A 14492-nucleotide genomic window follows, 5' to 3' on the forward strand; every position below is an offset into this window, starting at 1 on the left:
TTTGGCAAAAGTAAGCTTTGTCCAAAAAAAAAAAAACCCAAGTGGTCACGAACCTTTAAAAACGAGCCTCTTTTCTGAAGGTGTTGAGCTGAGACAGCGTCCTTGTGCAGCAGGGAGCAGACACTGCATACCTTTGGATTAATAGCATGTCTGGCCACTTCCGGAAACTGCAGAGACATTTTCTTCATTTTGTCTCTCTATATTGTGGTCTTGAAATTTTTGCAAAATAATGCATTTCATTTGCCAAGTGACAATGATCTGGTCATCTGCAGTTGTGGAAAAAGTGATTTCCATGAGTTTACTTGTTTTATTCCAAGCATTTTACAGATATGGTAAATTTTACTGGCTTCATTCTTTCCTAAATTACACATTAGCTTTTTTTTTTTTTTTTTTCTTCCCAGTTAAAGCAAATTATAAAACAAACCAGGAGAAGAAGAAAGATTATTTAAGAAAGGCTGACAACGTCAGGAGTTATAAGGGCAGCTGCTCACAGAGCTCGGGCACTGAGTGTGTTGTGTTCACAGCACACACCTCGCTTGTGTACGTGGTGGGACGTCAGTGTGGTTTTGAACCTGTGACCTTGTTTTGATCCACACTCCTTCCTTGACTAGGAGACTACCTGGGCGGAGAAGCGTACTGGGCCGGTGGCCTGCACCTGTACACCCCGTTACCTTTCCGACCGGGCCAGGGCGGCTTTGGAGAGCTCTTCAGAACTCACTTCTTCCTCAACGCAGGAAACCTCTGCAACCTCAACTATGGTAAAACTTGGACTATTTAGCAACCATTCGGCACAGCTGACCTTATGTTTAGAAGCACAAGTGGGTGTCTGTGTCGCATTTAGATTGCGTCGTCTCTTAAGAGTAGGCACTGTGCCTGCGTGAGACACCTGCAACACCTGATGCGGTGCCCAGAGTGAAGCTGTTGGTCGAATGGTTGGAACACGCATAACGAATCGTCATCGAATACTGCCTCGCGAAGAGAAACCTATCTGTTTAGCAGACATTTCTCGAGCGGTGGCTCTGTGCCAGTCGTTACGGCCACAGAGCTGAGTGAGACCTGGTCTCTCCCCTAGGAAGGAGCTCAGGGCCGGGCGAGGCGCACAGATGTCCCCGGCTTGGGGAGGTGTCTGGAAACCGAGGCTTGGAGTGGGGCTTCCTGGGCGGTCAGCGGTGGGCAAATGCCATTCTAGGCAAAGGGAACAGAACGTGCCAGGCCCAGAGAATTGAGAGGACCTGTGTTCTTCTGGGACGGTGAGGAAGTATGGCCCCCAGCCCTGTCTTGAGTTTGGGCCTAATCTCACTTCATGCATTCTCCTCGAGTTATCTAGGTCTGGCTTAAAAGATGACCAGAGGCCACACAGAGGGGGAGGGCCGGGGCTGTCCAAGGACAGCGTGTGCGGGGGACCACGTGCTGGTGGTCACACCTCCCCTTCTCTCCCTCCAGGGGAGGGCCCCAGAGCTCACATTCGAAAGCTGGCTGAGTGCATCCGCTGGTCTTACGGCGCCGGGATCGTCCTCAGGCTGGGCAACATCGCGCGGCTGGAGCTGAACTACTGCGTACCCATGGGCGTGCAGGGCGGGGACAGGTAGGTGCTGGGAGCTTCTCTCCACAGGTACACGGCACTGTCTTGTCACTTTGTTTTGGACATAGTTAATCACTTCACCAGCGACCTTTAAGATTCAAGACTTCAGGAGAGATTGAATAGTTAGCAAAAGAATGAAAACACCGGGATTTTTGTCCCTGGGGTTCTCCACACAGTTTGGAGGAAAGGCCGTGTTCCCGTCCCCCCACCTTATGCCGTTTGCACTTGTCATCAGCTAGAGGGAGCTCCTCTGGCGGCCTGGCTGCAGGTGGTGGCCGCCGTTTGGGGCCCTGCGCTGAGCAGACTGAGGTGTTGCCGGGGGGAGGGGGGGACTTTGCAGGCGGGAGGCTGGCTGGGCGCAGCTCTGCTCGGGCCGCGGAGGACCTGCCTTCTGGCCCTTCTCCACCACTCATTTTACGGAACAAGATCTGCTGAACATTCATGGGTGAATATGGTATAAGGCCGATTACAGCTACAGAAATTAATTCCGTTTTTTAAAGTACTTGGTATGCATTGTAGAAATTTCAAGAAGTCCAGAAGTAATGTCATGATAGTATGTAAATAATACCATGGACTGGGGCTTAAACAGCAGACTTGTATCTCTCACCGTCTCGAGGCTGCCAAGTCCAGGATCAGGGTGCCGGCAGGTTCGGTTCCGGGTCAAGGACCCTCTTCCCGGCTTGCAGACGGCGCCGTCTCTCTGTGCTCTCACCTGGAGGGGGCAGAGAGCAGGCTCTCTGGTGTCTTTTCTTACAAGGACACCAGTTCCACCAAGGACCCCATCTTAATTAAGTTGCCTCATCTAAGGTGACTTAGTTAACCTCCTCAAGGCCCCACCTCCAAATACTGTCACATGGCAGGGCTGGGGGGTGGGCGTTTAGTGCTTCAGCCTGTGAGGATTGGGGGACACGGACATTGTGCCGGTAACCTAGCGTTTCTATACATTTCAGGACTCTAGGCTGTATTTTTTTCCTCTCGGTGTTCTGTCTACATTCAGCTGTGATGCTGAGTCATAGCCAGGCTTACAGCGTGAAGTTGTAGTTCGTCCTCGTTTAAGGAAGTACCGTACCAGCCTTACTCTCCCCGTCTTCTGCTTCAGCATGGTGGGTGATGGCGTTTTGAAAGGAAGCCGCATGAGGAAGCTTTTAACAAAGCTTTGTTCTCAGGTGCACGTCAGTGTCTGTCATCCAGGTCCTCTTTGGCCATCGCTTCAGGAGAGTCTGCCCTCCTCCGCTCTCCCCGGAAGGCTGGCTCGGCCCGGGGCTGCCGTGCCGCCCTGTGATGTTGGAGCCCTTCCTCCCCGTGCCCTCACGGGTCTGCTGCTCTGACGACTGTTAACTCCCCTCCACGCCTTGCCTGTTCTCGGCACAGAGCAAAAGCTGAGAAAGGTCTAGTTGCTCAGGCTGAGTGTGCACTGGAGCCCAGCTGCACAGGCTCGGAGCGCAGCCTGGCCACCCCGTGGCTGTGTGGCCCGGGGTGAGTTACTTAACCTCTCTGGGTCTCCGTTTTCACAAGCGTAGAACGGGTGCTAACGATAGTGATTACTTTGCAGGTTTGAGGACTGAATGAATTAACACACGCGCAGCTCGTAGAGCAGTACCCAGCGTGTTGTCAGCGAAGCTGGTTATTTCTCGTGGTGTTGCTGCTACTGGTGCGCTCGCCCTGGCCAGCTGTTCACAAAGGAAGCAAACCGTGTGTGTGCGTGTCCCCCGCCATCCGCAGTGGCACTGTGCGCGCCACCTGGCTGGCTGTGTTTGAGACATGCCGTAGATGGGATGATGTCGCCTGATTTCAGGGATAGTGAAATGTGGGGAAACGTGCACCTTCCCTAGAGCAAGCTTTGTGCATTAGATAACATCGTAGCTTCAGGAAATGAAGCTAATGTTGCGGGTTGCTTTCTGCAAAACCTTGTTCCCACCACAGGCACGGGCGTGGGGCTCGCTGGCCTAACAACCAGGTGCTAACTGAGTCCTTGCAGGGAGCGGCAGGGGTGCAGGTGCTGAGCCTGCACCAACGCTGGGATGAGGTCAGATAGAGCCTCTAGGCCTGCGCTTCTCAAACTGTAATGTGCTGGGGTCCGGAGTAGGCTGCACTGCGGGTGGGCTGCGCGGCCAGCCCCTGCCCTGTCCGTCCCTGGCTGTGACCTGGGCAAGCCCTGCTGGCTCTGGGCCTCCGGTCCTTCAGACTGGAAGGCGCTGCCGTCCTGTGGCTGCAGCATCATTGGAGGCCACCGGGTGTCGCTGTGCTCCCGGAATCCGGGTGCTGCTCTCGGCAGCCCAGCTTCGACTACCTGCCTCCCCGAATCTCTGCAGGGGGTGGAGTGGGTACGTTCACCACTCCACTCCACTCTGCTCTGTCTCTTCAGGTTAAATTTGAAAAATACGTTTCAGCCATTAATTTCAAATGTGGGTTCTGAAAGGAGGAAGCATGCTGTGCAGGTGATATTTAAAGACCAGAACATAAGGACGCTCCTCTGCCCCCCAGGCTGCTCTGTTTTGGGGTCATGGTGGTTGCAGCTTCTCGTGTGCAGTGTCCCTGAGCAGGGGGGCTCGCCGTCACTCAGCGTATGGCTCCGTTTGAAGTTTTGTCATCAAAATTGGAATTCCGTGACGTTTGAGTGATCTTGCCAGGGTTCAATCTTCATTTCTAAAATTAAGCAGCTAGCAGGATGGGGAGTTACACGTGTGCCAGTCATCCATAGGTCCCCCGCCCAGTGAGTGCAGTCGCTCTGTAATTAGGATTTCAGACCTTTACAGAAACGGAAACCGCTTTGAAACATTGGGCGAGTTTTATACCGGAGGTGACGTGTGACACCGTTGTCTCTGTGCTCTGACGGCGAATGCTCTGTGTCTTACCGAGCGTGGGCCCTGGAAATGCGCTGGTGACGGAGGCAGCTGGCGGGGAGGGCAGCGCACAGTTAGTAACAGAGAAAGACCAGGCAGGGAGTCGTGGAGGGCTTCCCGGGGGAGGTGGTAGCTCCGGGCTACAGAGCAGCGGGAGCCAAGGTGTGCGCACATGGGATGCCTGCGGGCGCCAGCGTCTACCCTTCCGCGGGAGCAGAGGTGAGGCGCGGGGTGGCCTCGGTGCAGGCGGGGCCTGAGTTCCGGTCACTCTTGTCCCCCAGCCGCTCTGGCCTTTTCCCTTAGGGCACACGCCAGGGTCCCTGAGTTCTGGCCCTCGTCGGCCTGCTCGCTGCTGAATTCCCCGTGCTAGACCGGCGCCTGGCGATCCTGGGGGCTGGCTGGGGGACCCTGGTGTGGCCTCCATCACAAGCCCTTGGCGCCGAGTCCGAGGAGGGCCGGGTGCAGGCAGGGAGCCTCCGGGTGGTGCTGGAGTGACGCAGCTGGGCCGCCCTGGGACTGCCGGTGGGAGGGGGAGACTCAAGACTCGGAGCCTTTTCTGAGGCGCCTACTGGATTATAAGCACGTAGGCACAGGGGACGCAGAACAGGAGGATGGGCGTTTGGTGAGGCTGTCTCCGTGCACCTGGCATCTGCGACACGGTTTTGGATGTTTGTGATGGGTATTTTTCCTGTGATACGTTTATATGGTCTCTGAACATACACCTGTGCTTGTAAAGTTGTTTAATCTGTTTACAGTTGGAGTAGACGAGCCTTTATTGGAATGCCTGCTTGTTTCTGAATCGTGTAAACCCAGGGCTTGACTTATTTTGATCTTGATCAAGCCTATTTTCTGACATTTTTCTGAACAGCGAATGCAGGCAGGGACTACCTTTATGGACCCAGTGATACAAAAGGTAAAAACACCTCGTTTAGATCTGAGCAGAACGAAGTTGTACAAACACAGTCATGGTTCTGACTGTGGATCTTTGCCTTTCAAGGACGGTGGTGAGGTTCACTCAGGCTCACACGGGGACTGTAGCTGTCCCTTCTGGTCAGGTGACTTCTGCTGATATGGTTGATTAGTGAGCGCCCTTGACCCCGCAGAAGGTCAGTGACAACAGTTAAGATTCTCTCTCTCGAGTCCCTTAACTGATCAGATATTTCATTCCCACGCTGAAAAAGAAAAACTTTCTGCCAGTTTTCAGGTGCTGTAAGTTCTGAGATTGGGTGACGGCACAAGTGTTGTGACAGTAGAAACATTAGCTTTTCTCTGAATGAGGGGGCTGTCCTCGTCCAGTTTTTCTGGAAACTCTCCAGAACTTGCAAAACTGCTGTGTTCCGCAAACGCACCGTCAGCTGCTGGTTGGGATTCGGAACGTTTTTTCCCCGGAAGCTTATGCTTCCTGGTGTTCAGGTCCCGGGGTTAGGCCCTGTGTCCCGAGTACAGTGCTGGTCCCGCCCCTGAGCGCAGCCAGCAGGCGGGCAGCCCGGGCGTCCATCCTCCACAGGGCGGGCTGCGGGGGGAGCGGCTCTCGGCCTGGCGGCACAGCAGCATCGCTGCGGAGTCCCAGGAGTGCAGCTGCCTGGGCTGCGGCCGGTGATTCTCACCCTGCGTGCGGCCGGGGCTTGAACCAGGACATCGTGGAAACAGCAAGGCCTGCAGCGGGGCCCGCGGGCGCGCTTGCGTTTGGGTCCAGAGTTCTGCTCTGAGGCTCCTGCCGTGACCGCAGCCATCTCCTCACTGCGCAGCCCGTTTGCTCATCTGAAAACGGGCTCAGTGATCTGTCAGCCGGTGAAAGGGCAGCACACTGAACGTAACCTGCACAGCGTCAGCGGGTAGCAGATGTTGCAACCCACGTGCCCTCTTTGCATCCCTCCTTTCCTGGGAAAGGAGCAGCTTCTAAAGAGGCAGTCAGGTTAAACAAACCCTCTGGGGCTGTGGGCTCTGCCATCCTCCCCGCCCCCTCCTGGTCCTCCCTGTGTCCTGTGTTTTGCCAGGGGCCCTTCCACGCCACGTCTCTGATCACCTCTCTGCTCTGCGCTGTGCAAAAGGTGCCTCTTCTCTGGTAGCCTCAGAAATAAACACGAAGCTTTTCTTCCCGCCCCGGGAGTTTTGTTTTCGTGAATGTTTCTCTCCCAGGTCCTTGTCTAGTTGCCGGTGGGTCAGGACTGGGGGGGAAGCAGCGGGGAGCAGGGAAGGGGGTTCGTGTCTCCATTTTGTTCCCTTTTCCATCCTCCAAAGGCTGGTTCTCAAACCAGCAAAGGAGGGAGTGCCTGGGGACAGCTGGCGAAGCCGGGTAGCCGGGAGGGAGGAAAGAGGTGAGAGGCGGGCAGGAAGAGCCTGGGCCCCCCGAGAGGCAGGCCGCCCAGGCATTGCTTCTGAGACGTGCACGCTTCTGGAATTGTGCAAATGGCAGGGTGAGCAGAGCGGACCACAGTGTTGCTTTCCTGCCTTAAAAAAAAGGACAAAAAAACAACAAAAAACTTGTTTTTTTAGGATCTGTGATGGCGTCCAGTTTGGAGCTGGGATAAGGTTCCTGTAGCTGATGCAGAGCATCCTCTGTCCCCTCCAGCAGCAGCTCTGGGACTTGGGCAGCAGTGAGTCGCTCGGTGCCACACACTTTCTCTCCAAATAAACACGTTTCATGTGATTCTTTGAATGCAGTCCTTGTGGGAAACCACGTCAATAAATTTTAAAGACAAACACTCAGATGCACTACGGATGTGATTTGCTCTCCACAGCCAGTGCGCCCCACGCCGGCTCTCCCTGAGGACCAGGTCAAGTCGCCGTGCGTTCTTTCACGTGTGCCCCGCCGGGGGGAGGGACGTCAGATGTCTCCCCATTCCTCATCATCCCGCACTCCTCGGGTCTCAGTGTCAGTTCCCATGAGTCAGAGTGATGGGCAGAGCTCAGAGGAGATGCAGGCCCACCGCTGGGGGGCGTGTGTGCTCTGGCTCGATGCCGGCTGATGCCGAGGGGCCCGCATCAGCGGGGGCTGCAGTCGCAGGGTCATCTCCGTGTGTGTGAGCGCCCTGCAAGAAGGAACCACGTGTAACGTCGTGGACGGGGAGGCAGAGAGGGAAGAGTGTCCTCTGGAGGGAACCCCGGCATCATTTATAAAGATGCGTGAATCAGCTCCCTGTCGCTGCTGTAACAAAGCACCACAGACCTCAGCTCGACACAGAGCAGTCACCTTGCAGTCTGGAGGCCAGGAAGGAGTCCAAAGTGGGTCTCACTGGGCTGAAACCAGGGTGGCAGCAGGGCTGCGTTCCTTCTGGAGGTTCTAGGGGAGGATCTGTTTCCCAGACTTTCCCAGCTTCCGGAGGCGCCCCGTTCCTTGGCTCTGGCCCCTTCCTGAATCTCAAAGCCAGCAGTTCAGCATCTTCCAGTCTCCCTCCGGATCTTTGCCTCTCAGTGCCGTCTTATGGGCCCTTGTGACTATATTGGGCCCCCCTGGACACTCCAGGCTGATCTTATTTTAAGATCAGATGATTAGCAACCTCAATTCTATCTGCAACCTTAATCCCCCCTTGCCATATTACGTAACATATTCACAGGTTCCAGGAATTAGAACGTGGACATCTTTGGGGGACCGTTACTCTGTCTGACATACCTAGTATCTCTCAAAGTAATATTTCAGGATATACTTTATTAGCCACATGAGAAAAAGAGTTTTAAAAATTTGATCCTCCTTTGAATTCTTCTAAAAATGGTACCATATAAAAATGTCCAGGGGTGCCCGTGGTGCCCCAATAGGCCTTAGCTAGAGAGCTTACTGTTGGATATTTCCCCCCCCCGCTCCCAGCTGGGACTGAGTCTGCTTCACCTTCATCCTCCCGTAACCTGGTTTATGTCTCTGCCAGGGGCGCTTGGGGTTTCAGGGGCAGCCTGAGTCCAAGGACCCACCTGCTCTCAGGCCTCCGAGGACCGTCTCACCCTCAGTGCCCGCATGAGCTGTAGGGATTTTGCAGAGAGCATGTAAGGGGGAAACAGTTTACCTTTCTTAATAGTTGGGAACCTGGGAAAATACACATTTTTCCCATGAGTTGTTTTATTGTTTCCAGTTTCACATTTATGCGTTTGGCAAAATAAGAAACCCATGTCACAACACTGTAATGTTCAGACTGTAAGTTAAGAACAATAAAATCCAGATAACACAAACTCTCAGACACCGTGACCTTTGTGAATTCATCTCCTACTTCGGTGGAGTATCCAAAAAGAAGTCATTTTTGAAAAGGTACATGTTTAATCAAGCAGGGCCAGGTTACCCCAGGTCGCTGGACCAGCTCCTTATGAAAGCGCGTCAGGTCCGCTGTCTGCCGTGTCGGGAGCCGGGTTTCAACGGCAAACACGCTTCCCAGGCTGCTCCTTTGCAAGGTGAAATGGAAGCAGCGGAGACACTGGGTAAAAATCAGGATTCTCTTCCTTCTCAGTGGTATTAAGTGGGCAGACCGGAGCAGAAAGCCAGGAGCGCTTCACAAAGTGCTCTCTCCATGAAAGACCAGAACCCAGGCGACTTCACTGTGGGAGGTAACTTCATAGCTGCTGTTTTCTTTGTTTGTGTTTTTCATAGCTGCTGTTTTAGGGCATCCGGCGTCATAGAAAAGAAGCATGAAGAGCATCACAGACTCCTCCCCAAAGTACCACCCTGACTCAGTGAGGCTTTGCATCTTTTTTTTTTTTTTTTGGCCGCACCGTGTGGCTTGGGGGATCTTAGTTCCCTAACCAGGGATTGAACCCAGGACCCAGCGGTGAAAGCGCGGAGTCCTAACCACTGGACCACCACGGAATTCCCTTTGCATCTTAATTTTACTCCATTTTTCTCTAAACACTTGAGCATTTGGGATTAGAACACAGTTCCATACTTGTTCAATCAGCCTTTCACTCCACTGTGCAAGGAATGGGCCCCGAAGCCTTCCGTGGCTTCATTCTGAAGAACGCTGCCGTCTCCCTTGCTGGAAACCTGCTGGGTCAGTCATCTTGCACTTGTAACAGAGGCTGACTTTAGTGAAGCTAATAGTCACAATGCCCACGGAAGAAAACCCTCTGTGGTGGGTCTCGTCGCCTGTTATCATGAACTTGTGGTGGTCTGTGTACACACACTCTGACCTTTTACAAGAGTTTTATCAGCCAAGTGCTCCCCGAGCAGTGCCATGAGCCACTCGTGTCCCCGTCTGTTGTCTGCAAGGCTTTTATGAGCCAGTGAGGAAACAGGCTGTACTGCCAAGTGTTTCAGTCACTGGAACAAAGGACAGTCAAGCAGGCCCCGCTGATGAAGATCAGGCCACACTTCCCCTTAGGTTGATTCCTGCAAAGGCCCTGCACTTTGACATCTTTCTCATACCCTGCAGCTCCTGCGGCTAAGAATTCTCTTTAATTTGTGCATTTGCTTTTTCTTTTTTAAAGACCAGATAAATTTACCTTTAGGATAACTAGATGTGCTCAAATGCACCATGTGTTTAAAGATCACCAAAGAGTGAGATTCCCTGGCGGTCCAGTGGTTAAGACTCTGAGCTTCCACTGCAGGGGATGCGGGTTCTATCCCTGGTCAGGGAACAAACATCCCACATGCTGTGCAGGGGCTTCCCTGATGGCGCAGTGATTCAGAGCCCGCCTGCCAATGCAGGGGACACGGGTTCGAGCCCTGGTCCAGGAAGACCCCACATGCTGTGGAGCAACTAAGCCCGTGCGCCACAGCTACTGAGCCTGTGTGCCACAACTACTGAAGCCTGTGCGCCTAGAGCCTGTCCTCCACAACAAGAGAAGCCACCGTGATGAGAAGCCCGCGCACTGCGACAAAGACCCAACGCAGCCATAAAAAATAAATAAAATTTATAAATTTATAAATTAAAAAAAGATCATCAAAGAAGAGCGGATTCCTTAGTCTAGGATAAAAACCGGAGAACTGCGTTTGAAATGAAATGTTTAAAATAAGGTGGCTGGGCTTCCCTGGTGGCGCAGTGGTTGAGAATCCGCCTGCCGATGCAGGGGACACGGGTTCGTGCCCCGGTCCGGGAGGATCCCACGTGCCGCGGAGCGGCTGGGCCCGTGAGCCATGGCCGCTGGGCCTGCGTGTCTGGAGCCTGTGCTCCGCAACGGGAGAGGCCACGGCAGTGAGAGGCCCGCGCACCGCCAAAAAAAAAAAAAAACTGGGTCTGATGACTCGAGACCTTCATTCTTACAGGGAACGGGGCTGGAACTGGAGTCATGTTCCTTCAGCCCGAGTCTGCACTCCTGGGTGCCCGTGGGCCCTCTCTGGCTGCTTCAGTTATGTAAATTGTCCCTGCCTGTGGCCCATCAGGAGGGGAAGCATCTGAACGTGTCCGGGGAGGAGGAGGCAGGTTGGGGGGCGATGGGGCCTGGACAACCGTCAGCAGGTGGAGTCGTGGCCCCGAGTCATGATCCTGGCCCTAGTCCTGTGGGCTTTTTCTCTTTTTCACCACACCGCGAGGCATGCGGAACTTCCCTGACCAGGGATGGAACCTGAGCCCCCTGCAGTGGAAGCATGGAGTCTTAACCACTGGACCGCCAGGGAAGTCCCCCTGTGGGCTCTTTACCAAACCCACTCCCTTCTTCCCTCTGGGCCGCAGCCGGTCTTCTGTCAAAGGAGAGGATTGGGGTTTGGTACCTTCCAGTTCTGGATTCCAGTCACAGGGATGCCGCCTGTGGGTTTTCTGAGGCTTTGTGCCCCCGTGTAAATGCGAGCTGATGTGTAACACTGTAGATCGCTTTGCCTGTTTTCGAACATTAGCTACAAGGAGCGAGCAGTGGATACTTTGTGATTCAGACTGGACTCGAACCCCGGCGCTGTCACCAGCCAGACACAGCATTTTCTGAATCAATTATGATGCTTTCCCAGAAATTCTCTCCCAAGCCATCAGTACCCATTCATGAAATATTTACATAGCCAATGATCTCCACAACATAACCACTTATTGGATGGTTTTTTTGTTTGTTTGTTTGTTTTGCAGTACGCGGGCCTCTCACTGTTGTGGCCTCTCCGGTTGCGGAGCACAGGCTCCGGACGCGCAGGCCCAGCGGCCATGGCCCACGGGCCCAGCCGCTCCGCGGCATGTGGGATCCTCCCGGACCGGGGCTCGAACCCGTGTCCCCTGCATCGGCAGGCGGACTCTCAACCACTGCGCCACCAGGGAAGCCCTATTGGATGGTTTTTAAAAGCTTGTTTACGGCATCCAACATTTAACCTCAGGAACAATAACTAAATATAAATTTCTTTGCTTCCTTTTTTAGCTTTTTACTGATTTCTTCAGATGATTGTGTATAACAGGAGTTCTCAAACTTTTTGGCCTCAGGACCCCTTAGCACTGTCAAAAATTGTGGAGGACCCCCAAAGAGCTTTTGTTTATGTGGGTTGATGCTAATACTTACTGTATTGGAAATTAAACCAAAAATTTTAAAAATAGTAATTCATTTAAAAATAACAAACTCATTGCTTGCTAACCTAAATAACACTTTATGAAAAACCTGTATTTCCAAACACATATAGTGAAAAGAGTGGCATTGTCTTGCAATTTTGCAAATCTCTTTACTGTCTGTCTTCAAAAACACATGGATTCTCACATCTACTTCTGCATTCAATTTCTTGCAATTGAAGTAGTTTAAGTATAGAAGAAAATCCATCCTCACATAGATAGGTATTTGTAAAAGAGGAGAGTATTTTAATAGCCTTTTCAGATGACAGTGAGTATTCTTTGATACTTCACCAAAATTCAACAAGTGATGGTTTTTCAAAGGTTAGTTGCAATTTGGAATCCGGAACCACATCAGTGACTTTTCACGCTCAGTTCCGTCAAATCCAGTGGTCCATCTGGCACTGTGACTGCGTCTGTTACCTGGGCATGATTTTGTAGCATCATACATTGATCATTTGGGAAATACTGCTTCACAAATTATGCAAATCTTCCAAATACTGACACAGGTCATGATTATGCAAAATTAAAAGATCACGTTCATTAATGTCACCACTGATCTCATCAGAAAAATCTTTTAAGTGTTGAAAGCTGCCAAGCTCGTGGTGGATACAAGTTTCTCCAAATTCCAGTTTTCACATGAAAGCTCCTATGTTCTCATTGGCAGCAAATACTGTTAGTTGCTTTCCTTGAAGCTCGCTTCATTGATTTTCAAGGAAACATCTGCCAAAATAACCCAAGTCAGAATAATCCTAGGGTGTCAGTCATTCCTTCAGGTAACAATGATTGATGTTCCCTGGGAAGAGCGGCTGGTTCCCTGCAGCCCAGCCGCACAGCTTTTCCCTGAGACAGATGTGCCCTCTGTGCTCCCCGTGTCAGCAGGCAGAATGTTAAAGGGCTGGGATTTAATGAAATTGAGCATTTTGCCTCGAGGATGTTCTCCGGTGAGCCTGGCATTTTCTTTTTCTTTTTAATATTTATTTATTTATTTATTGGGCTGCACTGGGTCTTAGTTGCCGCATGCGGATCTTTGTTGCGGCATGCGAACTCTTAGTTGTGGCGTGTGGGATCTAGTTCCCTGACCAGGGATCAAACCCGCAACGCCAACCCCCCCCCCCACCCGCAAAAAAACACCAAAAACAAAAACCTGGGCCCCCTGCATTGGGAGCATGGAGACTTGGCCACTGGACCACCACAGAAGTCCGAGCCTAGCATTTTCGTTTCAGTCCCTGAGTGCAGGATACAGTGACCACAAATGTGGGCTGGGGCTCCGCCCTCCCCCGTGCTCACACCCCGGCACTTTTACCCACTGTCACCTTTGCATAAGTGCAGATGTCACCCCAGTGAACTGAGTCACCAAGTAACATCTTAGTGTTATTATAAAAATTGTTTTGACCTCGCAAATCCCCTGAAAGTCTCAGGGGCCCCCAGGGGCCCATGGACCACACGTTGAGAACTCCTGATCTATCATCATCCAAAGCAAGTTATTTCAGGGACTTCCCTGGCGGTCCAGTGGTTAGGACTCCGCACTTCCACTGCAGGGGCAAAGGTTCGATCCCTGGTAGGGGAACTAAGATCCTGCATGCCGTGTGGCATGGCCAAAAAAACCCAAAAAAACAAACCAAAAAAACCCCAAAGCAAGGGACTTCCCTGGTGGCGCAGTAGTTAAGACTCTGCCTACCAATGCAGGGGACACGGGTTCGAGCCCTCGTCCGGGAAGATCCCACATGCTGTGGAGCAACTAAGCCCGTGCTCCACAAGAGAAGCCACCGCGATGAGAAGCCCGCGCACCGCAACGAAGAGTAGCCCCTGCTCGCCGCAACTAGAGAAAGCCCGCGCGCAGCAACAAAAACCTGGGCCCCCTGCATTGGGAGCATGGAGACTTGGCCACTGGACCACCACAGAAGTCCGAGCCTAGCATTTTCGTTTCAGTCCCTGAGTGCAGGATACAGTGACCACAAATGTGGGCTGGGGCTCCGCCCTCCCCCGTGCTCACACCCCGGCACTTTTACCCACTGTCACCTTTGCATAAGTGCAGATGTCACCCCAGTGAACTGAGTCACCAAGTAACATCTTAGTGTTATTATAAAAATTGTTTTGACCTCGCAAATCCCCTGAAAGTCTCAGGGGCCCCCAGGGGCCCATGGACCACACGTTGAGAACTCCTGATCTATCATCATCCAAAGCAAGTTATTTCAGGGACTTCCCTGGCGGTCCAGTGGTTAGGACTCCGCACTTCCACTGCAGGGGCAAAGGTTCGATCCCTGGTAGGGGAACTAAGATCCTGCATGCCGTGTGGCATGGCCAAAAAAACCCAAAAAAACAAACCAAAAAAACCCCAAAGCAAGGGACTTCCCTGGTGGCGCAGTAGTTAAGACTCTGCCTACCAATGCAGGGGACACGGGTTCGAGCCCTCGTCCGGGAAGATCCCACATGCTGTGGAGCAACTAAGCCCGTGCTCCACAAGAGAAGCCACCGCGATGAGAAGCCCGCGCACCGCAACGAAGAGTAGCCCCTGCTCGCCGCAACTAGAGAAAGCCCGCGCGCAGCAACGAAGACCCAATGCAGCCAAAAAGATAAATAAATAAAAATAAATAAAATTTAAAAGCCCAAAGCAAGTTATTTCAGCCTGTAGAG

General features: G+C 52.6%; 1 protein-coding gene across 4 annotated transcripts in view; it reads left to right on the forward strand.

The window, feature by feature from the left end:
• Nucleotides 1–7134, forward strand: part of SAMM50 (SAMM50 sorting and assembly machinery component) — a 30367-nt gene extending 23233 nt beyond the window's left edge. For all 4 annotated transcript variants that reach the window (XM_007099837.2, XM_028490702.2, XM_028490701.2 and 1 more), the window contains 3 exons: nucleotides 612–758; nucleotides 1444–1585; nucleotides 6922–7134. In XM_007099837.2, the coding sequence (XP_007099899.1) occupies nucleotides 612–758; nucleotides 1444–1585; nucleotides 6922–6967 (335 nt within the window). In that variant the 3' untranslated portion in view covers nucleotides 6968–7134. The remainder of the gene's footprint in view (nucleotides 1–611; nucleotides 759–1443; nucleotides 1586–6921) is intronic.
• Nucleotides 7135–14492: the final 7358 nt, after the last annotated feature.

The sequence above is a fragment of the Physeter macrocephalus genome, chromosome 6, assembly GCF_002837175.3.
Source record: "Physeter macrocephalus isolate SW-GA chromosome 6, ASM283717v5, whole genome shotgun sequence".
Taxonomy (NCBI): Eukaryota; Metazoa; Chordata; class Mammalia; order Artiodactyla; family Physeteridae; genus Physeter; species Physeter macrocephalus.